The sequence below is a fragment of the Geotrypetes seraphini genome, chromosome 9, assembly GCF_902459505.1.
Source record: "Geotrypetes seraphini chromosome 9, aGeoSer1.1, whole genome shotgun sequence".
NCBI lineage: Eukaryota > Metazoa > Chordata > Amphibia > Gymnophiona > Dermophiidae > Geotrypetes > Geotrypetes seraphini.
Window position 1 is genome coordinate 10478958 of NC_047092.1, and position 27247 is coordinate 10506204.

The following is a 27247-nucleotide window of genomic DNA, read 5'->3' on the forward strand; positions in this document are numbered from 1 at the left end:
GCCCTCCCTTCGCAGCCACGTAGGCTTTGACCAGCGCGAGGTCGCCGCGTGAGCCGCGCCTTTTCAGTTATCGCCCGGTGCACGCAGGGAAATGTAGTTTTCGTTCTTCTGCAGCCGTACTTTGGGTGAACGGCGATTCCCGCCGATGGCCGAGGAGGCGCGGCTGCGGCACATGGTCCGGCAGGGCCGCTGCGACCTCCTGCGGGCCGAGCTGGCCGAGGCCGGGCCTGCGCTGAGTGGGAAACCCTCGGCCAAGTCGGGCGACACTCTGCTGCACCACGCGGCCAGGCACGGGCGCCTGAGCGCGATGACGTATCTGGTGGAAGCCCTGGGCGTGGAGGCGGAGCCGCTCAACAGCGACTACAAGAGGCCCCTGCACGAGGCCGCCTCCAAGGGCCACAGGGACTGCCTGCTCTACCTGCTGGCCAAAGGGGCCCAGGTGGACTGCCTGAAAAAAGGCGACTGGTGGGTCAAATGCAGCCTCTTGGGCAGGTGGTCTGCACAGAAAATGAAAAATCTGCTCACTTTAAGGGGGGGGGCACTTGGACACCCCTGACCCACAGTTATACCACTATAACTGTAGGTCAGGGGTGTCCAAGGGCCGCAATCCTGTCGGGTTTACAGGATTTCCCCAATGAATAATAATAATAATAATAATTTTATTCTTATATACCGCCATACCCGGAGAGTTCTAGGCGGTTTACATCAGTTACAGTAGTATCTGAGTTGACACACAGATTTACAAACAGTTTGAACAATTTTAATATACAATTTATCAGATAAAAACAAATGTTAAAGCAGGGTTTACAGCATTTTATCACGTAAAGACAATTTATCCGATATAAATAGTTTATCGGATATAAGCAGTGTTAATCGAACTTTACAGAGGATGACTGGCGGAGGGGAGAGGGAAGCAATTAAGGGGAGGAGAAGAGCGGGGGCGGGTGGGGGGGCGTGTAGTAATGTAAGCGGGGGGGGGGGGGGTTGTTAGGGGTCTTGTTTGCCGAATAGGTAGGTTTTGAGTGATTTTCTGAAGCCGAGGTAAGTGGGGGCCTCGAGTATCATTTGTGCAAGCCATGGGTTGAGCTTAGCTGCTTGGAAGGCGAAGGTTTTGTCTAGGAATCTTTTAAGATGGCAGAGTTTTAGAGACGGGAAGGCGAACAACTGAATTCTACGGGATTTCTTATTTGTGTTGTAGAGGCTAAAGTGAGAATTGATGTAACTTGGTGCTGAACCATTTATCGATTTGTAGCAGAAGCATGCGAATTTAAAGAGGACTCTAGATTCAAATGGCAGCCAGTGAAGTTGGTGGTAGAAGGGGGTGACGTGAGATCTATTTGCATGCACTCTTTCATGGTATGCTAATACAGTTCATGCATATTCATTGGGGAAAGCCTGAAAACCCGACTGGATTGCGGCCCTCCAGGAGGGACTTTGACACCCCTGCTGTAGTGTGAGGGAAATGGGACACCCAAAGGTAGGGTTGTCATTTGGCTCCGGTGTGGCACAGTGGTTCAAGCTCCAGCCTCAGCACCCTGAGGTTGTGGGTTCAAATCCCACACTGCTCCTTGTGACCCTGGGCAAGTCACTTAATCCCCCCATTGCCCCAGGTACGTTAGATAGATTGTGAGCCCACCGGGACAGACAGGGAAAAATGCTTGAGTACCTGAATAAATTCATGTAAACCGTTCTGAGCTCCCCTGGGAGAACGGTATAGAAAATTGAATAAATAAAATAAAAATTTGGCTCCATTGCTTTCAAGGGAAGTAAAACCCGGATTTCGATCCGGCCCTCCCTCGCTTCCATTGCTTTCACGAGAAGTAAAACCCGGAAGTCTCGATCCAGTCTCCTCACTGCCATTGCTTTCAAGGGAAGTAACACCCGGATGTCTTGATCCGGCCTCCTCGCTTCCATTGCTTTCACTTGGATGTCTTGATCTGGCCTCCTTTTTCTGGTGCCGAACAGCAGGAGGAAGGAGAGCCGAAGGAGAGCCGAAGACTCGGGGAAGCGGCGAGAGTACGCTCCGCCCACCCCCTACACGTCAGAGGCAGCGCCGGACCCCCCCTTGAAAAGGGGAGGAGCCAACGCGGCACACAGACGCTGGTGCCGAACAGCAGGAGGAAGGAGAGCCGAAGGAGAGCCGAAGACTCGGGGAAGCGGCGAGAGTACGCTCCGCCCACCCCCTACACGTCAGAGGCAGCGCCGGACCCCCCCTTGAAAAGGGGAGGAGCCAACGCGGCACACAGACGCTGGTGCCGAACAGCAGGAGGAAGGAGAGCCGAAGGAGAGCCGAAGACTCGGGGAAGCGGCGAGAGTACGCTCCGCCCACCCCCTACACGTCAGAGGCAGCGCCGGACCCCCCCTTGAAAAGGGGAGGAGCCAACGCGGCACACAGACGCTGGTGCCGAACAGCAGGAGGAAGGAGAGCCGAAGGAGAGCCGAAGACTCGGGGAAGCGGCGAGAGTACGCTCCGCCCACCCCCTACACGTCAGAGGCAGCGCCGGACCCCCCCTTGAAAAGGGGAGGAGCCAACGCGGCACACAGACGCTGGTGCCGAACAGCAGGAGGAAGGAGAGCCGAAGGAGAGCCGAAGACTCGGGGAAGCGGCGAGAGTACGCTCCGCCCACCCCCTACACGTCAGAGGCAGCGCCGGACCCCCCCTTGAAAAGGGGAGGAGCCAACGGCGCCCAGCCGTTCGGCGCTCGGCGAAGGCGAGCGGTAAAGGCGCTCGCCTTAGCGAGAGCGCCTTCGCGAAGGGCCTTGCAAGGGACGAGCGATACACTCTCAAGAACACCAGAGGAGAACAGACCGGTAAGGAACCGACAGACACAGAAGATAAGAAAGAGACAGACACAAAAAGAAACCAACCTGCACATACAATCAAGGTGAGGTAGAGCAGAGACAGCACACACGAGAGAGACAACAAGACAAGCAACACAAGGAAGCAGCAGGCAAGGGACACAAGCACACAAAGGCACAGGCACTGTAACACAAACAGACTCACTCAAATAGGAAGCCTGCAGTCAGGAAGTCAGAAGGTAAGGGGGAGGTAGGATCAATAGGAAAAAGAGCAGAAGTAGGTCACATCAAATCACTCAGACAACCCACGAGTAAAGCACGAAATGGAAGCCCAAGGAAGTCAGAAGATGAGCTTTCCTGTCTTCTGTATTGACTGCAATATGTATGACTACCTCCCTTCGGGGATCCAGGCATACATTTGCGATCGATGCATGGAGATGGATAGCTTGAAATGTCAGGTAAGACTATTGGAGGGAACAGTGATGGAACTAGAAGACAGAATCCGAGTACAGGAGAAGATTCTAGTGGAGTACAACCCAAACGACGAGGTCAAGGATCTAGAAATGTTCATAGAGGAAGCCCATCAGCACCACGTAGAGATCCCAGGGCTGGAAAACTGTACTCAGGAAACCCATGTGAATAGAGAAGACACCCATGCAAACACAGAAGAAAACGAAGACGAGGTAGGAGACAACCGCACACCAGGAGGAAAAATGAGAGCACAGGAAGATGTCCCCCCGCTCAAAGAACAGGAAACAATTTCAAGAGTAGCATTGGAGGAAGATGACTGGCCCTACTCCAAGGACGTGGACCTACGCCCCCCAAGGAACTCCCGAATAAAGAAGATGGGGATCATCGTAGGCGACTCCATCATACGACACGTGGACAGCCACACCGCAGGAGGAAGAGAGGACAGAGTCGTCACCTGTCTGCCTGGAGCAAGAGTAAAGGATGTGACCAACAGGATCTCCAGGATCATAGATGGCGCAGGGGGAGTGGACACCGCTGTGCTTATCCACGTGGGAACAAATGATGTGAGCGGGCGGAAGTATGACAGGGAAGAGATGAAGGGCCAGCTCCGCTCACTCGGAAGACAACTGAAGATCAGGGAGGTGAAGGTGGCCTTCTCTGAAATCCTCCCTGTACCAAGAGCAGATGGAAAGAGACAAGGGGAATTGCAAGTGATCAACGCCTGGATGAGACGATGGTGCGAAGACGAGGGCTTCGACTTCGTGCGAAACTGGACGGCGTTCTGGGGAAAAAGCAAGTACTACAGAAGGGATGGACTGCACCTCAACAAGGAAGGAGCAAGAGTTTTGGCAGGCAACATGAAGAAAGCAATAGAGAAGGCTTTAAACTGAAGGACAGGGGAAAGCCGACAGTCGACGACCGGTCGATGGTACGGACAACAGGATGCCCTGACGTAGGAACAAAGGACTACTACTCATACACAAGAGAGGTCAACCTCACAGCCAACAAAGGAGAACAAGCAGGAAAGGACAACCCAGACACAGGAGGGGATGACCACACAACAAACATGGGAGATAACACAGGAGCAGTAAAGGATACCGTAAAGGAAACTGTAAGGACAACCAAGAGTAGAAAGTCCAAAAAGGTAACACGAAGGGAACTTAAATGCATGTATACAAATGCTAGAAGTCTAGGAAACAAAATGGGAGAACTAGAGACGATAGCAAGACATGAGAACATGGATATCATTGGCATAACAGAAACATGGTGGAATGAAGAAAACAAATGGGACACCGTACTGCAGGGATACAAACTATATAGAAGAGATCGAGTAGGGCAGAAAGGTGGAGGTATTGCCCTATATGTTCAGGAAGGAATAAAATCTGTTGAAGTGGCTACAACGGAAACAAAAGAGAAGCTAGAGTCCCTCTGGGTCAAGATTCCTGGCCAAAACAGCGCAGACACGAAAATTGGCCTTTATTATCGTCCCCCAGGACAGGCGGAGGAAACTGACTCAGAAATGATAGAGGAAATCAAACAAGAAAGCAAAACGGGCAATATAATAATATTGGGAGACTTCAATTTCCCGAGGATAGACTGGAAACTAGGAACCTCCAACTGCGGCAAGGAGGCCAAGTTCTTGGAGGTGCTAGGGGATTGCTTCCTGGAACAATTGGTAAAGGAGCCGACAAGAGACAACGCCACCCTGGACTTGGTACTAAATGGCCTCACGGGACCGACAAAAGAAGTAGAAGTTACGGTACCGCTGGGGACGAGCGATCACAATGTGATCAACTTTAAGCTTGACATCGGGAATAGAAAACGTGCCAAAACCTTAACCAAAACCTTTAATTTTAAAAAGGGCAAATACGATCGCATGAGAGCCATGGTGAAACAACGACTCAAGAAAAAGGTGGACAAACTTGAAACGGTAGACCAGGCATGGTCCCTACTGAAAAATACTATCTCAGAAGCACAAAATCTCCACATTCCAAGGATCTCCAAAGAGGGGAGAACAAAAGGTAAGGGAGAACCGGCATGGCTTACCAGACAGGTGAGGGTAGCCATAAAAGAAAAGAAGGACTCTTTCAAAAAAATGGAAACACATGAAAACAACCGAAGCATGGAAAATACATAAAGATGATCAAAAGAAATGTCACAAGGCGGTGAGGGATGCCAAAAAGGACTATGAGGAAAAAATAGCGCAAGAAGCCAAAAACTTCAAACCCTTCTTTAGATACGTGAAAGGGAAAAACCCCGCAAAAGAGGCGGTGGGACCCCTGGACGACCAGGGAAGAAAAGGGTACATCAAGGAAGATAAACAAATTGCTGACAAACTAAATTCCTTCTTTGCGTCCGTCTTTACGGAGGAGGATACCGCTAAAATACCAGAAGCAGTGAAAGTGTTTAGTGGAGTAATAGAAGACAGCCTCACCACAGTTGAAGTGGAGTTGGACCAGATATACTACCAGATCGACAAACTTAAAAGTGACAAATCCCCTGGACCGGATGGAATTCACCCGAGAGTTTTAAAGGAATTGAAGGTTGAAATCGGAGAGCTATTGCAGAAACTTGCCAATCTGACAATCAGAACTGGACAGATACCAGAAGACTGGAAGATAGCGAATGTCACGCCAATTTTCAAAAAAGGATCGAGAGGGGAACCGGGCAACTACAGACCTGTGAGTCTTACGTCTGTCCCTGGAAAGATGGTTGAAGCACTGATCAAGGATAGCATAGTCCGGCACCTAGATACACACGACTTGATGAAACCCAGTCAACATGGGTTCAGGAAAGGGAAATCATGTTTGACGAATTTACTTCAATTTTTCGAGACCGTGAACAAGCAAATTGATAGTGGAATGCCGGTGGACATAATATATTTGGACTTCCAGAAAGCATTCGACAAAGTTCCACATGAAAGGCTTCTCAGGAAACTACAAAGCCATGGTATAGAGGGAGATATACAAAGGTGGATAGGCAAATGGTTGGAAAACAGAAAGCAGAGAGTGGGCATAAATGGAAAGTTCTCAGACTGGGAGAAAGTGACTAGTGGTGTGCCCCAGGGCTCCGTGCTTGGGCCGATCCTATTTAATATTTATATCAATGACCTGGAAGACGGAATATCCAGTGAGATCATTAAGTTTGCAGACGACACAAAGCTATGCCGGGCAATCAGATCGCAGGAGGATAGCGAGGAACTCCAGAGCGACTTGTATCAGTTAGAGAAATGGGCAGATCAATGGCAGATGAAGTTCAACGTGGAGAAATGCAAAGTAATGCATTTAGGTAGTAAGAATAAGGAATACGAGTATAGAATGTCAGGCGCAACTCTGGGTAAGAGCGAACAAGAAAAGGACCTGGGTGTACTGATAGATAGGACCCTGAAGCCGTCGGCACAATGCGCGGCAGCGGCAAAGAAAGCAAACAGAATGTTAGGCATGATAAAGAAAGGAATCACGAGTAGATCGGAGAAAGTCATAATACCGCTTTATAGAGCAATGGTCAGACCACACTTGGAATACTGTGTCCAACATTGGTCTCCCAACCTAAAGAAGGATATAAAACTGTTAGAGAGGGTGCAGAGACGAGCAACGAAGTTAATAAGAGGTATGGAGAACTTGGAATATGAGGAACGACTCAAGAAACTAGGACTGTTCTCCCTTGAGAAGAGAAGGCTGCGAGGGGACATGATCGAGACGTTCAAAATGCTGAAAGGCATCGATAAAATAGAGCAGGAAAATAAATTATTTACATTGTCCAACACGACACGGACAAGAGGACATGGTTTGAAGCTAAGGGGGGACAAGTCCAGGACAAATGTCAGGAAGTTCTGTTTTACGCAGCGAGTGGTAGACGCCTGGAATGCTCTCCCAAAGGAGGTTATCAAGGAATCCACTGTGCTGGGATTCAAAGGCAAATTAGATGCACATCTCCTTATGAGAGGCATAGAGGGATATGGGTGACTAAAACTACATCAGGTGTATACCTGACTGGGCCTCCGCGTGTGCGGATCGCCGGACTTGATGGACCATGGGTCTGATCCGGAGATGGCAGTTCTTATGTTCTTATGTTAACTCTACAAAATGTGTTGTATATTTGAGAGTGGCTTTAAAAATTTGGTTAAAAATATCGAGGAAAAATAGCTTACAAAAAAAAAAAATAGAAACTTGCTGGACTAAGTGTATATTAAGAACAGGGATATGTAGATTTTATATATATATTGTTAGAATGTGCTGAAAGTGTTGATGATTTCATGGGTAGGGGATTAAGGCTATCAGAGGTAATGAATTGGTATCCTAGATACGCTTGCTTCATTAAGAAATCGAAAAGATAGGATGCATCAGTGTTCTTAAGAGCTTTTTTACTTGAACATTGTACTGTAACATGAAAAGGGGGGAACCATGGATTACACTGACAGTTGAACTCTGAGTCAGCAAGTTGCTGATAGTGGACAGAAGGGAGGAGGTGAGGGTCTGCAGAATAAAGATAGGGGAAATGCAAGCATCTGGGCATCAGGGCTGTTGAAAGGGTGGGTGGGCTTGCTGACCCAAGTCTTGTACCATGTAAGAAAAAATAAAATAAAACTGTAAACAGGAATGGGGATCCTTAGCACGTGGAGTACTTGGGTTGAGGGGATAGGTTGTGAGCCACTTTTGTCTTTCCCAGTGAGACAAGTGGACAGGATTTGATGGACAGAAAAATTATGTTCAGAAAATATATAAGCTGATGATGAAAAAGGGAAGGGTGTACCTGCCTTTGTTGGACACCCTTCTTGCAAGAAGCATAACAATAAACTCCTTTGCTGCTTCATTGGTGTGTCTTGCATTAATACAGGTGTGTGTATGTCTGTGAGTGTTTCTAACAGTATACAGCAGGGGTAGGGAACTCCGGTCCTTGAGAGCCATATTCCAGTCAGGTTTTCCCCAATGAATATGCATGAGATCTATTTGCATGCACTGCTTTCAATGCATATTCATTGGGGGAAATCCTGAAAACCCGACTGGAATATGGCTCTCGAGGAACGGAGTTCCCTACCCCTGGTATACAGTATAGCCCTTGAACGCGTTACCAGATTTGTTGAAGACACTTGGCCCCGCCACCCACACAAACTTTGTCTCTTCTTCCCTGAGCTTGGTGCCGTGTCTAGAGGGCCTCCAAGCAAGTGTGGATGCGATGTGATGACGTCACATGGTTGCGCATGATGTCATTGTGTCACATATGCAGAAGTCCTTCAGACACAGCCCCAAGCTCTTGTAGATCTAAGGAAAGACACACTTAAAACATAGGTTGTAAAGTCCTAAAATCATCTAATAAGAACCACAAACTACCAAAGCAAATTTATTTCATGGTGCAACAAAAATTAAGTGTAAACAGACAAGTTTCTAGGACAGATCTATAAATACCTAACTGTCTCCTAATTACAAATACTTAGGATAGTAAAATGAACAGAAGTCAGATGATGTCCTTATAGGGACATAGTACAGTAGATTCTCAGTTAACCTGCACTCTCTCCCAACTGTCAAAAAAATTGCCAGTGAAAAAATAAAAGTCCCCTGAAGAATCTGTGGCAACGGTCCTGAACCGCAACCCCCCCCCCCTGTCCTGAGCTGTGAATCCCTTCCTTACTCAAAGCACAGCTGGTCAGCAGGAGGCAGCCTCAAAACAGGAAGGGGGAGGGAGGCCTGGAGTCAGGAAGGGTTTGGCTATGAGGGGAGGGGATCTTCCCCCAGAGGGGAGAGTGTGGCGCAGTGGTTAAAGCTACAGCCTCAACACCCTGGGGTTGTGGGTTCAAACCCACGCTGTTCCTTGTGACCCTGGGCAAGTCACTTAATCCCCCCATTGCCCCAGGTACATTAGATAGATTGTGAGCCACCAGGACAGACAGGGAAAAATGCTTGAGTACCTGAATAAATTCATGTAAACCGTTCTGAGCTCCCCTGGGAGAATGGTATAGAAAATTAAATAAATAAGGGAAATGGCTTGGGTTCTGATCAGGGGAGTCTGATTGGATTGGAAGAATGATCAGGAATATTGGATCTGGGGTAAGGTTCTGATATAGGTTAAGAGCTGATTGGAGCAGGGGTGGCTTGATTAGTTGGGGGGGGGAGAATATGGGGGTGTTGCTCTTTGGGTGACATCTTCATTTGAGGATTTTAGCATGAGATGGGCCTTGGCAGGTATCCCAGGTTCAACTGCATTATCTGCAGAGACGTGGACAGCCAATCCGTATGGTAAATATGCAATAGATGATGGATACGTCCCCTAGTACATTAGTCAATACGATGGTTATCACCTTACATATTTGCTTCTAGTTACTAACCTTTATAACTGTGCATTCATGTGCACTGACAAGGCAGTCAAAAAAACCTTTTTTCTTCATTGACAATTTTGGCCCTTACAGTTCTTATCCTATCCTGTAGGATTTTTTTTTTTTTTTAGTACATAATGATAATAATAATAATAATTTTATTTCTTATATACCGCCAAAGCCATAGTAGTTCAAGGCGATTTACAACGAAGAAAGGCTGGACAATCAGCGAAAATGGTACAAAGGTACAATCAGAGAAAATAGGTGGCAGAGAAAAAATGGTACAAACAGAGAAAATAGGAACAATCAGCGAAAAATGGTACAATCAGCGAAAATAGGTACAATCAGGGCAAAAAATGGTACAGGGAAGAAGGTCAAGACAATCTGCGTAAAGGATCAATCCAAGAGTATAGGTATAACAAAGGGGTACAGTGGAGGTGGGCATTTCCTTTTTCTGGAAACATCATCGCTCCTCCTAAACTTACTTGCTCCACTTCATCAATGACGCTGAAACCGTGGATTGAAGACAAAGTTTTATTTTTATTTTCCTTTCCAGCTTATGATTTATCTTTAATCTTATCTATTGTTTTTGCTTTTTGTCTTTGTTTTGTTCTATTTCTATCATTTAAATATCTCCAGAATTCTACTGTTCAACGGTTCCCCCTTCTGCATCAATTCCTTTCTCTCCTCTCTTCTACCTTCCAAAGTATTTAGATCAATGCTGTCTTGTTAAAATGTTTATTTTTATTTTTTATTTTTCCTCTATGTCTACTTTTCACTTCTTTATTACCCTCCAGGTACTTTAGTTAGATTGTGAGCCTTCGGGACAGTAAGGGAATTTTTCAAGTACTGTACCTTTCTTATTTTTAATCTTAATGTATATTTTCTGTAAACCGCTTAGAACCTAACGGATGTAGCGGTATATAAGAAATAAATTACATTACATTACATGTAGGTAAAAAACAGGGGGTGCAGATAGCGAGTGAAGATGCAGTTTAAAGGGAAGCAGTTTAATGGGGAAACGGACATGGTGAGATAGAAGGGGCCAGGGTAGGGCATGTTAAATTATGCTTGTGCTCCTATGTGGAAAGTTATTATTCTGTCCTTGGCCTGCCTCCCTCTTTCGTTTTAGGACTCCTCTGATGATGGCTTGTACCAGAAAAAACCTAGAGGTGATTAAAGATCTTATTGAACATGGAGCCAATCCTTTACTGAAGAACAAAGATGGCTGGAACAGCTTCCACATCGCAAGTCGAGAAGGTGACCCACAGGTCCTCGGGTACCTGCTTTCCGTCTCCCCGGACGTCTGGAAGACAGAGAGCAAAATCAAGAGAACACCTCTGCACACAGCAGGTACTGAAAACGACTTTGTTTATAGAAACTTTTAATTATAATGAATCTACAGACTGTTGTTTTTATGTATATGCTGTGTTTTGTTTGCTAATTATGTATGTATTTTTGTAAGTCACTTAGGTTTAAGAGGATTAGAAATGTCATAAATAATAAATACTTGTAATAGATGCAAAACCGTTATCTCGGCTGAAATCAGAAGCTTCCCTAGTTAACTAACACGGATGACTTGGATGGCGGAACTGAAGCAGAAGTCCTCTTGCAGTATTGTATTTGTGTTCAGAAGGCCGATTATGTTGCAACTATTTGCAAATATTATTTTTTAAGATAGGTCTGCATTGTTTTGGGCTGTGCAGAAGTGTTCCATGAATGAATGCCGAGGCTCCCACATCAGGTGTCAGGTCATCATGGTGGGTGGGAAATTCCCATGATTGCATGAAATATGATATTTAGGCCAAAAGAAATAGACGGCCTTTCTGCTTCAGCTTCTCTGGAACCAGATGTTCATGCCTATAAGAATTTGGCAGCCTTCTCAGCTGGATAATGTACTTGAAGGCTGCCCTGAAGATTTTGGGATTTGATTCTCTGACCCTGCTTCCCTATAGCAAGAAAGGTAGTACAAAACTCTGCCCACTTCAAGTCCAATATATTTCAGAGAAAATGTATTAGAAAACAATATATTTAAAAATCTTTATAATAATATTTTATAGATTTTATGGATTGGAATTTTAAATATGTGAAATTATTTGTAGGGAATATTTTTATGTATTATATGAATGTATTTTTCTTTTGTTCCTTCAGTAAAAATGTTTGAACATAAAAATCTTTATAAATGTTATCTTTTTTTTGTCCCACGCTGCTCCTTGTGACCCTGGGCAAGTCACTTAATCCCCCTCTTTGCCCCAGGAACATTAGATAGATTGTGAGCCCACAGAACAGACAGGGAAAAATGCTTGAGTACCTGAATAAATTTGTGTGAACCGTTCTGAGCTCCCCTGGGAGAATGGTATAAAAAGTGTGAAAAGTTTCAGCCTCTAATAAGCAGAGCTGGTATTGTGACATCATAATGCCTCATTCCACCAATAAGAGCCAACCTCCTCAGTGATGTCATGATCATGAAGGGTATGGAGAAGGTAGAGAGGGACAGATTCTTCAGACTAGCGGGGGAAACTAAAACAAGAGGGCATTCGCAAAAATTGAAAGGAGACAGATTCAAAACAAATGCTAGGAAGTTCTTCACTCAGAGGGTGGTGGACATCTGGAATGCGCTTCCAGAGGAGGTGGTAGGGCAGAGTACGATTTTGGGTTTCAAAATGGGATTGGATGATTTCCTGAAGGAAAAGGGGATTGAAGGGTATAGTTAGAGGGTTATCTACAAGATATTAAATGATTAGGGAATAGAATATTTTAGGTATAAGATCACTTTCAGGTCGCAAACCTGGGGGGGGCCACCGCGGGAGCGGACTGCTGGGCGTGATGGACCCATGGTCTGACTCGGGAGAGACCGTGTTTATGTTCTTATGTCATAATGGCTTAATTATCCTATACTTGGCTCCCTTTTTACTACATTTTGATTTCTAGAGTGGTGCAGTAGTTAAAGCTACAGCCTCCGCACCCTGAGGTTGTGGGTTCAAACCCTTGCTGCTCCTTGTGACCCTGGGCAAGTCACTTAAACCCCCTTTGCCCCACTCTTTTTGTTTTGTATTGCTACACGGGGAGGGGTTGTACTTATTTTTGTGTTGTTGAGTAGAAGTCAACAGTAGGCCAGAGGAGACATTGTTTTTCTGCTTCTGGGGAAGACCTGTGTCTGAACAGTGATTTAATTGACCCCCTCCTCCTCCTTTCTGCTTTCACACAGCCATGCATGGTTGTCTCCAAGCTGTTGAGTTGCTGCTAGAGAGGTAAGTGGAACCCTATCTTGACTTTTTTGTTGATTTGGTAACAAAATAGCTTCTAGATTTTGAACCAGAGAAATAAAAAAGCTGAGTTTCATAGCAAGGATCTTGATGCTAAAAAATTCACACACACATATCCGTTTTTACTAAACTGCGATAGCAGTTATTAGCGCAGGGAGCCGCGCTGAATGCTCCGCACTGCTCCTGACACTCATAGCGTTTCTGGACCACAAAGAGCCCTCACTGATATTCAGAAATTCAAGAAAATACTTAAGACTACACTTTTTGTAGAAGAATTGTAATGAATGATGATTCTTGCTTACTCTGGTTCTGGATTGCTATATAATAGAACGCTGTGGATAAATTGTTCTTATTGAATGATCTAAAATGTTTGATTGTATAATTCTGTTTCTGTATATTTTTAGTTATTTATTAATGTTGCTACTCGTAAATTGCCTAGTAATAGGCGGTTGAGAAATTTGTTAAATAAATAGATTACAACATTAATACAATAAAATTATTTTTATTCATACATTTTTTTCCACGCTATCTCCTTAATTGCCCTATGCTTGGCTCACTTTCTTTGTATAATATGGGAGTGTTATATCGTATAGTTCCAGGTTCATTAGTAATGCACTGTATAAGTCCCAGAACAAAATTTCTTTTAAATCATTTAATCAAATATTTGTTATAATGTCCTCACAATCTCTTTCACATAAAAATAATATATAGTGTGAAATGCTTAGAAAATGGCTACACTGTGACTCTTTCTATTCAGTACAGTCATACTAGATCAAGAACTTAGTTCAGTAGTTAAAAACTGTTTCTATAAATTACGTCTTATTAGATCTTTATCTAAAGCAGGAGTGTCCAACCTTTGGCTTTCCTGGGCCGCATTGTCCGGAAAAAAATTTTCTGGGGGCCGCACAAATACGCAAATGCTGCAGCAAGACAGAGGACAGAGCTGGCAAGACGGTAAACACTCGGGGGCAGCAGAGGAAAACACTGCATCGCCCTCGACTGGGGCCGCACAAAATACTTCACAGGGCCGCAGGTTGGACACGTTTGATCTAAAGTTTTAAAACCAGAAGCTCTTAACATTCTCATTCATTCTTTGGTCATTTTTAGGCTAGATTATTGCAACACATTATATCATGGTATAACCCAGAAAGAAATAAGAAGACTACAAATTATACAAAATACAGCAATAAAAATTATTACTAAGTCAAAAAAATATGATCATGTAACACCTCTTCTACAAAAAGCACACTGGTTACCAATCTCACATAGAATAATTTATAAAATTGCACTGTTAACCTTTAAAATCCAACAAACCGACACACCAATATTTCTGGATCGTTTCCTGATGCCATATTCTCCAGCTAGGACACTTAGATCAACAGAACATTTGCTGACTATCCCTTCTTTAAAAGTAATAGGTACTAGAAGATCTACCATGTTTTCGGTTATAACACCCCAGCTTTGGAACAATTTACCAATTTACTTACGTGGTGAATCCTCATTAGATAAATTTAAAAGTTCATTAAAATGCCATTTGAGACATAGATAGGATAATTCATCTATTATCAATCCTTGTACTCAAATACCTAATCTTAATCAGACCTTAAGTATAGGTCACAATCTCCCCTACCCTCTACTTTAGACTTAGCCATATTTTTAAAATTTTTTAAAATTATTCTTCATTACCTTCCGGATGTGTCTTCCTTAAATGTATCTTTATCTTCTTTAAAAGATTGTAGTTCACCCCTCTTTCCTTTTGTATCGATAATTATTTGTGTGTATACATTGTACGTTTGATTTGTATAAAATTGTCTTATTTTTGTCTCAATTTTAAATTGTCATACGCATTGAAGTACTTGACATTGCGTGTACAACAAACTTTTAATAAACTTGAAACTTCACAACAGTATCAAAAGAGAAGGAAATAAAGTTCACTTATCTTGTAAAGTTCAAAAAGCCTTCTCTTGAACGCAGTGCTGGCTGAAAGTGTTCAAAACTTTCTCCAATGTCTATATATTCGCTACGGTGCTGCCGTGCAGACCCAAAACCCAACTAGAATCCCGGTTTTGCCAATAAATGGCTTCCTCAGGGGTAAACATATATACACACACAATGAAAAGTGATAGAGTTAGACTCCAAGGGATGCTTTTATTAAATTGCTGTACGTTTTTGCTCTTACTGCTTCAACAGCAAAAACCAACACAAAGCCACCTGCAAACCCTGTGTGGTAATTGTTGGAGGTGAGCCCAGCATGTCCTCTGTAGTTACCACACTGAAATGTTCTTTACCACATGTTAAGCCTGTTCACTGTTGGTGTAAGTGCACTGCACTCTCACTGACCACATAAGACACTAACGCAGTCCACACCCATTCTCTCATCAGTTTCCATGCTCCCGACACACAGCATGCAGGTAACTGGCAAATCATCAGCACTGTCACGCCACAGCGGTGTGTTACCATGCTCGTGCACAGACCGTGCTAAGTTGCACTTTGGTGAAATGACCCCAAAGTGAAAGCAGTGTCAGTATACAAATGATGAGACAGGAGACTCTCAATTAACTGGCACCCAAGAGATTGCTAGATGCCGGATAAATGTAGTTTCTGGTTAAGAACATAAGAAATGCCCTCACCGAATCAGACCGAGGTCCATCTAGTCCGGTGCTCCGCACACGCGGCGGCCAAATTAGGTACTCCTTTTTGGAAACCCGACTTTACCGTATCCCTCAATATGATATGCAAGAAGGTGTGCATCCAACTTGCGCTTGAATCCCAGTATCGTAGTCTCCGCCACAACCTCCTCCGGGAGTGCATTCCAAGCACCCACCACTCGCTGAGTGAAACAGAACTTCCTGAGATTTGTCCTAAACTTGCTACCACTCAGTTTCATGCTATGACCTCTTGTCCATGTCACATCTGAAAATGTTAGCATTTCTGCTTCTTGGTCTATCTTATCAAATCCTTTTAATATTTTAAAAGTCTCTATTAAATCCCCTCTCAGTCTTCTCTTCTCGAGGGTAAACAATCCCAGTTTCCCGAGTCGTTCTTTGTAGCTCAAATGCTCCATTCCTTTGACGAGTTTCGTGGCTCGCCTCTGCACTTTCTCCAACAGAATTATATCCCTTTTGAGGTATGGACACCAGTGTTGGTTGCTTAAGAGTTACTATTAAAAATAGGCCTAACTAATACTATACCCCATACTGTGTCATACCATAAACTGTTCCAGACAAACTACTGGACATGTGGTAGTCAGAGTGTGGGTGTACTCAGGCATGGTGTTTCTGTCAGAAATTGATTTTATTTTCATTTTTATTTAAAGTATTACAGTATTTGAATTTTTTTTTTTTTTGCTGTTTGCTTGAATTCTGGTTAACAGAGAGTTTACTGTATTCAGGTTGTTTAGGTATTATTCCTGCTTCACAGAAGGAGGGGGGGGGGGTTCTTTAAAAAATGTGCTGTCTTTTCTACCCCAGATGCCAGTATGAGCCAGACAGCAGGGACAGCTGTGGAGTCACGCCCTTTATGGATGCTATACAGCACGGACACATCAATGTGGCTCGCTTACTCCTAGAGAAGCATCAGGTACCATTTGTAATAGCTTTAAATTCACACTATGTGCAAAATACTGTCTTATTAATACCGTGTTTCCCCAAAAATAAGACACTGTCATATTAATTTTGGGTCCAAAAAAACTCATTAGAGCTTATTTTTGGGGATGTCTTTTTTTTTGTGTGTGTACAACGATCATCTCTCGCCCATCCCCTTGTGCAGCATCTTTCCATCTCTCCTTCCTATCCCCCCGTGCAACAGAACCCCGCCGACCCTCCCACCGCAAGGCTGACATACCTCCATTCCAAATGGCAGCAACGGCGGCACTAACAGGCTGCTTCGCAGGCCTTCCCCGTCGGGGCCTTCCCTATGATATCATCAGTGATGCGGCAGAGGGAAAGTCCCAAAGCAGCCTGTTCAGTGCTGCCACCGCTGCTGATTGGAATGGAGGTATGTTGGCCTCGCGGTAGGAGGGTTGGTGGGGTTTTGCTGCGCGGGATGGGAAGGAGGGATGGAAAAATACTGCACAAGGGGATGAGTGAGAGGGGAGGAAAGATGTTGCACATGGGAGGGTGGGGCGAAGCGCTGCCGCTGGCGAATCAGGGAGTGTCGGGGATATTCGGAAGGGTCAGTCCAACTAGGGCTTATTTTTGGTGTAGGCTTATAATAGGACCTACCCTGAAAATCATGCTAGGGCTTATTTTTGGGGAAACACGGTAGCAGTGACTTTATATGGTATGGAAGGGGAAATGCTCAGTCTCCACGGGACTACTAGAGAGAGAGAGAACACACGTCAAGCAAAGTGTGATCCGACTTCCACTGCAAGAGTTTCTATACCTGTGCTCTTTTCGCATTTCTTTCATTCCTAGAAAAATCAATGTAGATTCTGGTGGGAGGGGTGTAAACACAGACTGGCATAAATTAACTCTTACTCCCCCTCCACAAAAGAAAAAAAGGCACCTTTTCAGCCACGGAGAAAGGACCCGCGTGACGTCGGGCAGCTGTCTCCGCAGGTGCCTGCAAGGATTCAGTCACCCGGTCCCAGCTTAGTTGTTACCAAAAGCAGTGCAGTCCTGAGCAGTTACCAAAGTCCAACAAGCAGTCACATCAGAATACTCGCGTCTCCCCCTGGACTGCAGGAGACTGGGGAGACGCGAGTATTCTGATGTGACTGCTTGTTGGACTTTGGTAACTGCTCAGGACTGCACTGCTTTTGGTAACAACTAAGCTGGGACCGGGTGACTGAATCCTTGCAGGCACCTGCGGAGACAGCTGCCCGACGTCACGCGGGTCCTTTCTCCGTGGCTGAAAAGGACGCCGCGACTGCAGGAGACTGGGGAGACGCGAGTATTCTGATGTGACTGCTTGTTGGACTTTGGTAACTGCTCAGGACTGCACTGCTTTTGGTAACAACTAAGCTGGGACCGGGTGACTGAATCCTTGCAGGCACCTGCGGAGACAGCTGCCCGACGTCACGCGGGTCCTTTCTCCGTGGCTGAAAAGGACGCCGCGACTGCAGGAGACTGGGGAGACGCGAGTATTCTGATGTGACTGCTTGTTGGACTTTGGTAACTGCTCAGGACTGCACTGCTTTTGGTAACAACTAAGCTGGGACCGGGTGACTGAATCCTTGCAGGCACCTGCGGAGACAGCTGCCCGACGTCACGCGGGTCCTTTCTCCGTGGCTGAAAAGGACGCCGCGACTGCAGGAGACTGGGGAGACGCGAGTATTCTGATGTGACTGCTTGTTGGACTTTGGTAACTGCTCAGGACTGCACTGCTTTTGGTAACAACTAAGCTGGGACCGGGTGACTGAATCCTTGCAGGCACCTGCGGAGACAGCTGCCCGACGTCACGCGGGTCCTTTCTCCGTGGCTGAAAAGGACGCCGCGACTGCAGGAGACTGGGGAGACGCGAGTATTCTGATGTGACTGCTTGTTGGACTTTGGTAACTGCTCAGGACTGCACTGCTTTTGGTAACAACTAAGCTGGGACCGGGTGACTGAATCCTTGCAGGCACCTGCGGAGACAGCTGCCCGACGTCACGCGGGTCCTTTCTCCGTGGCTGAAAAGGACGCCGCGACTGCAGGAGACTGGGGAGACGCGAGTATTCTGATGTGACTGCTTGTTGGACTTTGGTAACTGCTCAGGACTGCACTGCTTTTGGTAACAACTAAGCTGGGACCGGGTGACTGAATCCTTGCAGGCACCTGCGGAGACAGCTGCCCGACGTCACGCGGGTCCTTTCTCCGTGGCTGAAAAGGACGCCGCGACTGCGGCGCGCGGCCGCAGGGCGCGGCCGCAGGGCGTGGCCAAAGGGGCGTGCCCTAAGGGGCACGTTTTGCCCCTTGGGAGCTCCTTGGAGACACTGGGAGGAACGGGAGAAACGTATGTATGTTTAATTATAATATGGGGAAAAGAAAAGGTAAAGCAAAGGTGTCTACGCCTATTTTGTCAGGTCCCATAGACAGACATTTAGTTCCTTCCAGTGCTCTCAGCCATAGCCAAGGAGCGAATTCCCTCTCAGGAGCATCTCTTAGTCCACCAGGTAGAACTCCACCACCTCCACCAGGTATTCCTGGTGGTTTGGAGCCCAATCCGAGCTCCATTTTTCAGCCAGAGGGAGTCTCCGAGCAACAGACATCGCCCTCACTGGTTTATGGGGGGATGCCGAAAGCCTTATCTTTTCAAGATGAGACTTTGGCTCCTAGAGATCCTCTAGCTGAACCTCAGGAAATTTCTTTGAAAGATTTATGGATAATTAATACTCGAATGGAGGGGTTATTAAAATCTGTGGTGACACAGAACGTTAAATTTTCACAGGAAGTGATTGATAAGTTTGTGAATGTTGATTCAAATTTAAAGATTATAGAAAAATCAATTAGGACAACTGAATCCCAAATGCTTACCTTACAAGCAGTCTCCTCAACAGCTGTTAAGGATTTTCATATCACTCATTTGAAATTTGAAAAAATGGAAAACTTGCAGAGAGCAAAAAATCTGCGTTTAGTCAATTTTCCCAAAACTCATTTGATATCTCCCGAAATATTGGTTAAAAAATACTTTAAGGAAGTTTTGGGAATGACTGACACAGAAAGTTTGCCTCTAACAAATTTATATTATGTTCCCCAGAAGAAAAAAGTTTCCATAGAACCGGGTATAGATCAGTTGGAACAGATTGATTTCGATTTAACTGGTTTCTTAGAAGATTCACAGGATATAATCCAAACTAGATCTACACTCTTAATAACATGTGCGAGAGAAATGGATAAATCCTTAATAATGAAAGCTTATTTTCAAAATAAACAAACGAAATTCTGTGGAGACAATGTATTAATATTTCCAGATGTGGCCCAAGCAACACAATTAAGACGAAAATCTTTTCTGGTTTTGAAATCTAGGGTGTTAGCTTTGGGAGCCACATTTTATTTGAAGTTTCCCTGCAAATGTTTGATAAAATTTCAGGAAAATGATTATGTTTATTGGGACTCAGTGCAGTTAGAACAATTTTTACAACGTCATGAAACGAGTTCATCTTCTTCTCTCACCACGTAATTAATATTGGGAGTTTATTAGTATTTACACATTAGAAAGTTTGATCTATTGATCATGATTATGTTTAAATATATCTGTATTATTTGCTTGTTTGTTCTCTCTCAGTTAATGTGGACTAGAGGAAATTATATAGAAGACACCTATAGGGCTACACTTGTTGTTTTTCTCTTTGGAAAAATTCCTTTCTTATTGTTATTATTTGTATAAATGGTAATGTATAAAATGTGATAAATAAAAAAAAAAAAAAAAAAAAAAGAAAAAAAGGCACCACCTTTCCTAGCACAATACAAATTCAAAACAGTTTCACAAAACATAATAATAATAATACAAAACCTAATAGCACACCATAAACATTTATTTACTTATTTCGATTTCTATCCTATTGTCCCCAAAGAGCTCAGAACGGGTTACATGTTAAACATACATAGTATATAGTTAACAGGTTACAATTTGCACTAGATTTGCCATAATTTCAGTACAAGTTTCCGATACAAGTATTTTCCTTTTAAGGATCTTTAATTTAATAGAATATATGGAATGGAAGTCTCAGAATTGTGAGATTACTTATAATGAATTTGTATAATATAATTGTATATTTACTTTCTTCCTTCAATAAAAATGTTAGAACATAAGGGTCTTTATTACAAATAAATTTTAAAGCAAAATCCTTCCAAATGTACTGCAGTAACAACAGCTTCTGTATCGCCCTCTAGACCGGTACAGTTCTTTACTGATGGGTTATATCTCACTCTGACCAGCAGGTGGAGACTGAGACCAAAACCTTTGGTTATATTAGCTGAGGCTCCCCCTCTTAACCCAATCTCAGTCTCTGCAGTAACAATGGCTTTCTTTCTGTCCAAGCAGCAGTATTTCAGCCCACTGGCACCAACTGTTTTTTCACCATGTCTTTTCCTGTGTGTGAAACCTAGTAACCAACCTTTTGGTCTGTGGTTCCTGGACGTCTCGTTCTGTATTTCCCTGCCCCTCCCCCCTTATATTATCCATAGTGATGATGAAGAATTTTAGGCTATACTTGTAGGAAATCACATGTACACCTAGTTCATTGTGCATCAGTCTTTTTTTTTTTTTTCCTTAAATGATTAACTTTGACAACAACAAGGAATTTATATAGCATTTTTAATCAAACGTGTGGTATTAACTGGCCAAAATAGAGGCGTATATGTTATTCCTGCTGCCCTTTCTCCCCCTTCTGTTGCTTAGGCCTGTTCCACAGCTGTGGATAAGTTGGGAGCTCAGCCTGTACACCAGGCAGCAGTAACGGCACAGGATGAAGCGATCCGATTCCTGATCAGTGATCTGGCTGTCGATGTGAACACGAGGGCAACTGCCATCTGCCTAACAGCGCTGCACTACGCAGCCAAGGTCCGGGAAGTATTGTGGTGTAAGACAGTGGCGTAGCAAGGTGGGGGGGGGGGTCAGTCCATTGGTGAGGGTGCTGGCACCCCTCCTTCTCTCCCCCCTTCCCACTCCTCCCCTCGCCATGTGCACGCCCCCCCCCTTTCCTTCCCCCGCACCTCTAGCTGTTCGCCTCCATGAGCAACAACTTCGACGTTTTCCTCCCGGCCGCGTCTACTCTCCCGTTGACGTCGCTTCCGGGTGCTGCGCAAAGGAAATGATGTCAGAGGGAGAGCTGCCAGGGTCGCGAAGAGCATGTGGCGGTGAACGACTAGAGGTATGGGGGAAGGGAAGGGGGTGCGCACAGCAGGGGAGATTGGGGAAGGAGCAGGGGGGGACAGAGATAAGGGCTGGGTAGGGGTACCTCGCACTCTCGCTGCACATGGGCACAAATGGTGTTTAGTAATGTATTCAGTTTTAAGCACTTTGTACAGGTGCAATATTTGCATGGTTCCTCATTCTCTAGAGCAGGGATGTCAAAGTCCCTCCTCGAGGGCTGCAATCCAGTCGGGTTTTCAGGATTTCCTCAATGATTATGCATGTGATCTATTTGCATGCACTGCTTTCATTGTATGCTAATAGATCTCATGCATATTCATTGGTCAAATCCTGAAAACCCAACTGGATTGCGGCCCTCGAGAAGGATCTTTGACACCCCTGCTCCAGAGAATGCAATATATGATCTGCTCACATCACCCCTCTCCTCAAGTCACTTCATTGGCTCCCTATCCATTTCCGTAAACAGGTCAATCTCCTCCTACTGATTTACAATTGCATTCACTCTGCAGGTCCTCAAAATCTCGCCTCTCTTATCTCTCCCTATACTCTTTCCTGAGAGCTCCGTTCATCGGGCACGTCTCTCTTATCTGTACCCTTCTCCTCCACTGCCAACTCCAGGCTACGTTCCTTCTCTCTTGCTGCACCGTACACCTGGAACAGACTGCCTGAGTCAGTTCATCAAGCTCCATCCTTGGTAGTATTTAAATCCAGGCGTAAAGCCCACTTTTTCGAGGTTGCTTTTAACTCCTAACTCCCACTTGCTTGTAAATCCCATACTTGAGAAACCCCCTACTTATCCTGTTTGTTTGATTAGATTGTAAGCTCTATTGAGCAGGGACAGTCTCTTGAAAGTTTTAATGTATAGTGCTGTGTATGTCTAGCGGCACTATAGAAATGATAGTAGTAGTGTATATGTTCTCATTTATGAGCCATGTAAGCCGTACATTGTGCCTGCAATATCTTGTGAATTCAGGATTTTTTTTTTTCTTTAAATATAGGAAGGACATACTGCTACTGTCCTGACTCTGCTGTCCCTCGGTGCTGACTTAAACGCTAAAGATGGCAAAGGCCGATCTGGTAAGATCAACTTGTCTCATTGTCTTAGTCCATATCTACTATATATGTGGCTTGCACATTATTATATGTTCCAAAAAAGACTATTGGGGATAAAACACTTTTTGTTGAGGATTTCTTTCTATCCTTAATGCAAGAACTTTTTTCTTTCGAAGGTGGTTTAATCTTCCTGCTTTAACAGTGATCATAACTGTTGCCAAAAGGGTCAAGTGGGGGGGGTGGGGGGGGGATTGGGACTTGTATACCGCCTTTTTGTAGTTATATAAGCACACTCAAAGCGATTTACATACAGGACTTCAAGCATTTTCCCTATCTGTCCTGGTGGGCTCACAATCTATCTAATGTACCTGGGGCAGTGGAGGATTAGGTGACTTGCCAAGGGGCACAAGGAACAGCAGGGGGTTTGAACCCACAACCTCAGGGTGCTGAGGCTGTAGCTCTAACCACTGTGCCACACTCTCCTCCAATACAATATCAGAAGACCAATGAAGCCATTGTGACATCACTGATGAGGTTGGCTCTTAGGCATTGGTGGAATGAAACATTATGACTGAGCTCTGGAACAGCCTTACCTCCCCTCTTCGGAACTTGAGCTCTCTCCAAGTTTTCCGCAAGCATCTGAAAACCTGGCTTTTCTCAAAAATGTAAGTCTCCCTCCAAATTAGGAATCAAGGAAACTCTTTCATCTTGGCATCCCAAGTCCTCTAAATTTTCTTCACACTTCTACCTCTAACCCTCTGTTGTAGTTCCTTCCTATTTTTTCTCTGTAAACCGCGCCGAGCTCTACGAACGTGGAGATGATGCGGTATACAAACCTAAGGATTAGATTAGATTAGATTATCAGGGAAAAGGATTGGGACTTGTATACTGCATTTTTGTAGTTACACAACCACACTGAAGGCAGTTTACACACAGGTACTCAAGCATTTTCAGTATCTGTCCTGGTGGGCTTATAATCTGTCTGATGTACCTGGGTCAGTAGAGGATTAAGTGACTTGCCCGGGGTCACAGGGAGCAGCGCAGGTTTTGAACCCACAGCCTCAGGGTGCTGAGACTGTAGCTCTAATCACTACATTATGAGCAATAGATTCCCGTTACCTCAGTTTCAGGTATATCATTTAATTTAACAGTTTCCAAAACACTGTTTACTTTATCAGCTAAGAAATCCTAAGCTGGCTGGTAGCTCAGGTGGACAGTTGCCCTGCCCTGCCATGCAGAAGGGCCTCCGTGCATTCTCTGGGGCAGAGAGGGAGATAGTCGGCATCCTCACATAAGGGTAACACCTAGTGGCTGAACTCGGTGTTAATGACTGTAGGATTTCAGAAGAAACTCCGGTGTGGGAAAGGGATTGGGATTTCTATACCGCCTTTTTGTAGCTATACAACCACACTAAAGCAGTTTACATATAGCATTTCCCTTTCTGTCCCAGTGGGCTCACAATCTTTCTAATATACCTGGGGCAGTGGAGGTTTAGGTGACTTGCCCAGACTCAAGGGAGCAGTGCAAGGTTTGAACCCACAACCTCAGGGTGTTGAGGCTGTAGCTCTAACCACTGCAAAAAGACCAGATTTGGACTTCATATATTTTCCAAAGATTCATACAGCTGATTCCAACTTGGATCCATTTGGGCTTTTTTGTCCCACATCAATATGAGCTAAGGGGCTCATAATCGAAAGAGAAAAACGTCCAAAAACCGGCCTAAGTCGCACTTGGACGAACATTGTCAAAATACATTCAAGTGCCGATAATGAAAATGGGTTTTGGACGTATTTCTAAACAACCTAAGCCTTCATAGTGCCGCTGAACGACCAAAGCTAAATGGGGCGTTTCAGGAGGAGTGTCGAGGACGGGAGTTGGGCGGGACGTAGGCCGGCTTAGACTTAGTCGTACAGCATGTATATCTGAAAGTTATACAGCCCAGGATCGACAGAACTTGGACGTTGTGACTTAGACCATTTAAAACATGGTCTAAGTCACAAAAACCCACTTAAAGTGACCAAATAAGCACTGCAAACACATAATACAGACCACCACACACTACCCCAGTGATCACCGACCCCCCCCATAAAAATATTAATCACAACTTGAAAATTATGCCTTCAGAACATCATCACCTGGCCGCCTGGCATAGGAAAGCCTAGTCGTCCAGCACAGAGGCACCTTAAGTCATCTTGGGGGTGGGTTAGGGACCCATAGAGAGGAGGACCCATGCCCATAAGCCCCTGTAATCACTGCATTGATACTGAAACATGTGCACACCCACACAAACCCTTTTTTACTGGCATATAAGTGGCTCCTGCAGCCATAAGGGCTATTGGGGTGGTAGATAAGTGGGTCTAAGGGATTCTGGAGATGGTTTGGGGGGCTCACCGTAACCTATAAGAGAGCTGTAGGGAGGAGAAGACATGGCACCCTTTTTGTGAAGTTCACAGCAGTGCCCTGTAAGGTACCCCACTATTTAGGTGCCATGTCTGGGTGTTCAGTCCATCACTTTGCAGACCCCTCTCACGTCCAACAGGGTTTGTTCTAGGCGTTTTTGACTTGGATGAAAAGTTGGACGAAAATGTGGTATAAAGATGGACGATTTAGCGACTTGGACGATCAGATCGGCAGGACGTATAATTAGACGATTTTCAAAAGAAAAAAAATTTTGCTGTTTTTTTACTTTGGACGACTTGCGACTTAGACGAAAACGGACTTAGACATTCCTTTCGATTATGCCCCTCCACGTCTTTTTTTTTATTTTTATAAATATGTGGATACAGTTTAAAATTTTGGGTGATTAATTCACTTGGTGATGAATTCACTTGATTTTTTGCTATTAATTAAGTAAATTGATAAAAGTTTACAATAATAAAATAAATTAAAAATTAAACAAGGTTTCTCGGACCAATGATAAATATTGGAGGGTGAAGGTTGGGTGTTTGAGGTCCTTTGATCCTTGTCTTTTTAATTCATAGAACACCGTTACGTATCAACTTTCTCTCTTTTCTGGGTGATATTTTGTATTTTTGAGAGAGTTTATTTTTCTTCTTTAGTGTTATCTCTGAGCTCTAACCACTGCACCACACTCCTCCAATAGAATATCAGAAGTGAGCTAAGTATAGAACGATGAAGCCATTGTGACATCATTGATGAGGTTGGCTCTTATTGATGAAATGAAGTATTATGACATCAGGGAAAAGGATTGGGACTTGTATAGCACCTTTTTGTAGTTATTATAACCACACTCAAAGCAGTTTACATACAGGTACTTCAAACAATTTTCCCTGTCAATCCTGGTGGGCTCACAATCTTATCTAATGTACCTGGCAGTGGAGGATTAAGTGATTTACCCAAGGTAACAAGAAGCAGTGCAGGGATTGAACTCACAACCTCAAGATGCTGAGCCTGTAGAGCTCTAACCACTAAGCCACACTCTCCTCCGATAAAATATCAGAAGTGAGCCAAGTATAGAACGATGAAGCCATTGTGACATCACTGATGAGGTTGGCTCTTAGGCATTGGTGGAATGAGGCATTGTGACGTCAGGGAGTGAATGCAAACCCTGGAAGACACTGCTTAGATGAGCTAGCATTTCAGTTAATTATTTAAATTTCATCTGGAGATATTTCTGAACTGTTCATGTCTTTATCCCTGGTGACTGTGTTGCCTCCCCATTCACTTCCCTAGGCATTTTAACTCACACACACACAATGTATGCTTAAAATATATTCATCACAGTGAGTAGCATTGGATTTACATTTCCTGTTTTTGAACAGCACTGCACATGGCTTGTGCGGGTCAGCATGGGACATGTATACAGATTCTCCTCCAGGCTGGACTCAGGGATTCCTTCGACAGTGCTGGAATGTTGGCCCAAAACCTCATAAAGAAAGGCGAGGTCCTCCAGATCTTTAAAGACTTTGCTGGTGTCCAATAAACAACTGAAACCTTTAAAGCAGCACAACTGTACTTTTAAGTTTATGAGATGGGAGGAGCTCTGGTGCATGAACCCCTGTGGCTATAAACTGGAAGGGGCCATGCGTTGATTAGATGCTACGATGGTGAAATTCCTTCAGCATGATTCTGCAGCAGGAATTGTTCTGTAGAATAATTTTCCATTGTTAGGCCACAAAAGATGTGTAAGTGTGTATTAAGTGATGACTCTCAGCTGGAGGGGCCATAAACAACCTGGGCTAATCAGAGTCTCAGGCCCCTCCCCGGTGCATGCCAGGATGCACCAGGGAGGGGAAGGCACAACATTTTGAAGAGGCGGGCCAGCTGGCTAGAGGGAGTAGGCATCCCTCCAGCCATATGAAAGTAAGGTAAGGGGGAGAGGGCAGGGGTCGTTGGATGCATGGGGGGGAGGGTTGTTGCATGGTGGCGGGAGTGATTAGGCATCTCTCCAGCTGCCGAGAGGGGTGTTGGTTGTGCGGGAGAGATTGGGTATTGGGGTGGAAAAAGTGCATCTTATGGAGCGAAAAAACTATCTACTATCTTTATATGCTGATGGTGTAGTGAAAGATCTAGTTGTGGTGTTACCTTGTCA

At 44.7% G+C, this 27247-nt stretch overlaps 1 protein-coding gene across 1 annotated transcript; it reads left to right on the forward strand.

Moving 5' to 3' along the window:
* Nucleotides 1–2: 2 nt before the first annotated feature.
* ANKRD16 (ankyrin repeat domain 16) lies at nt 3–26656 on the forward strand. The gene is made up of 7 exons (XM_033958020.1): nt 3–465; nt 10713–10933; nt 12789–12831; nt 16317–16425; nt 21169–21330; nt 22641–22719; nt 26478–26656. Exons 1-7 carry the CDS (start codon nt 146–148, stop codon nt 26636–26638), a joined length of 1095 nt encoding a protein of 364 aa, XP_033813911.1. The 5' UTR covers nt 3–145; the 3' UTR covers nt 26639–26656.
* Nucleotides 26657–27247: the final 591 nt, after the last annotated feature.

Bases quoted from the DNA above. Each gene is read 5' to 3' on its own strand.
- ANKRD16 (XM_033958020.1), top strand. From the start codon at position 146: ATGGCCGAGGAGGCGCGGCTGCGGCACATGGTCCGGCAGGGCCGCTGC. The intron at 10,934-12,788 runs GTACTGAAAACG...GCTTTCACACAG, and splicing joins AACACCTCTGCACACAGCAG to CCATGCATGGTTGTCTCCAA. The intron at 12,832-16,316 runs GTAAGTGGAACC...TTTCTACCCCAG, and splicing joins GTTGAGTTGCTGCTAGAGAG to ATGCCAGTATGAGCCAGACA.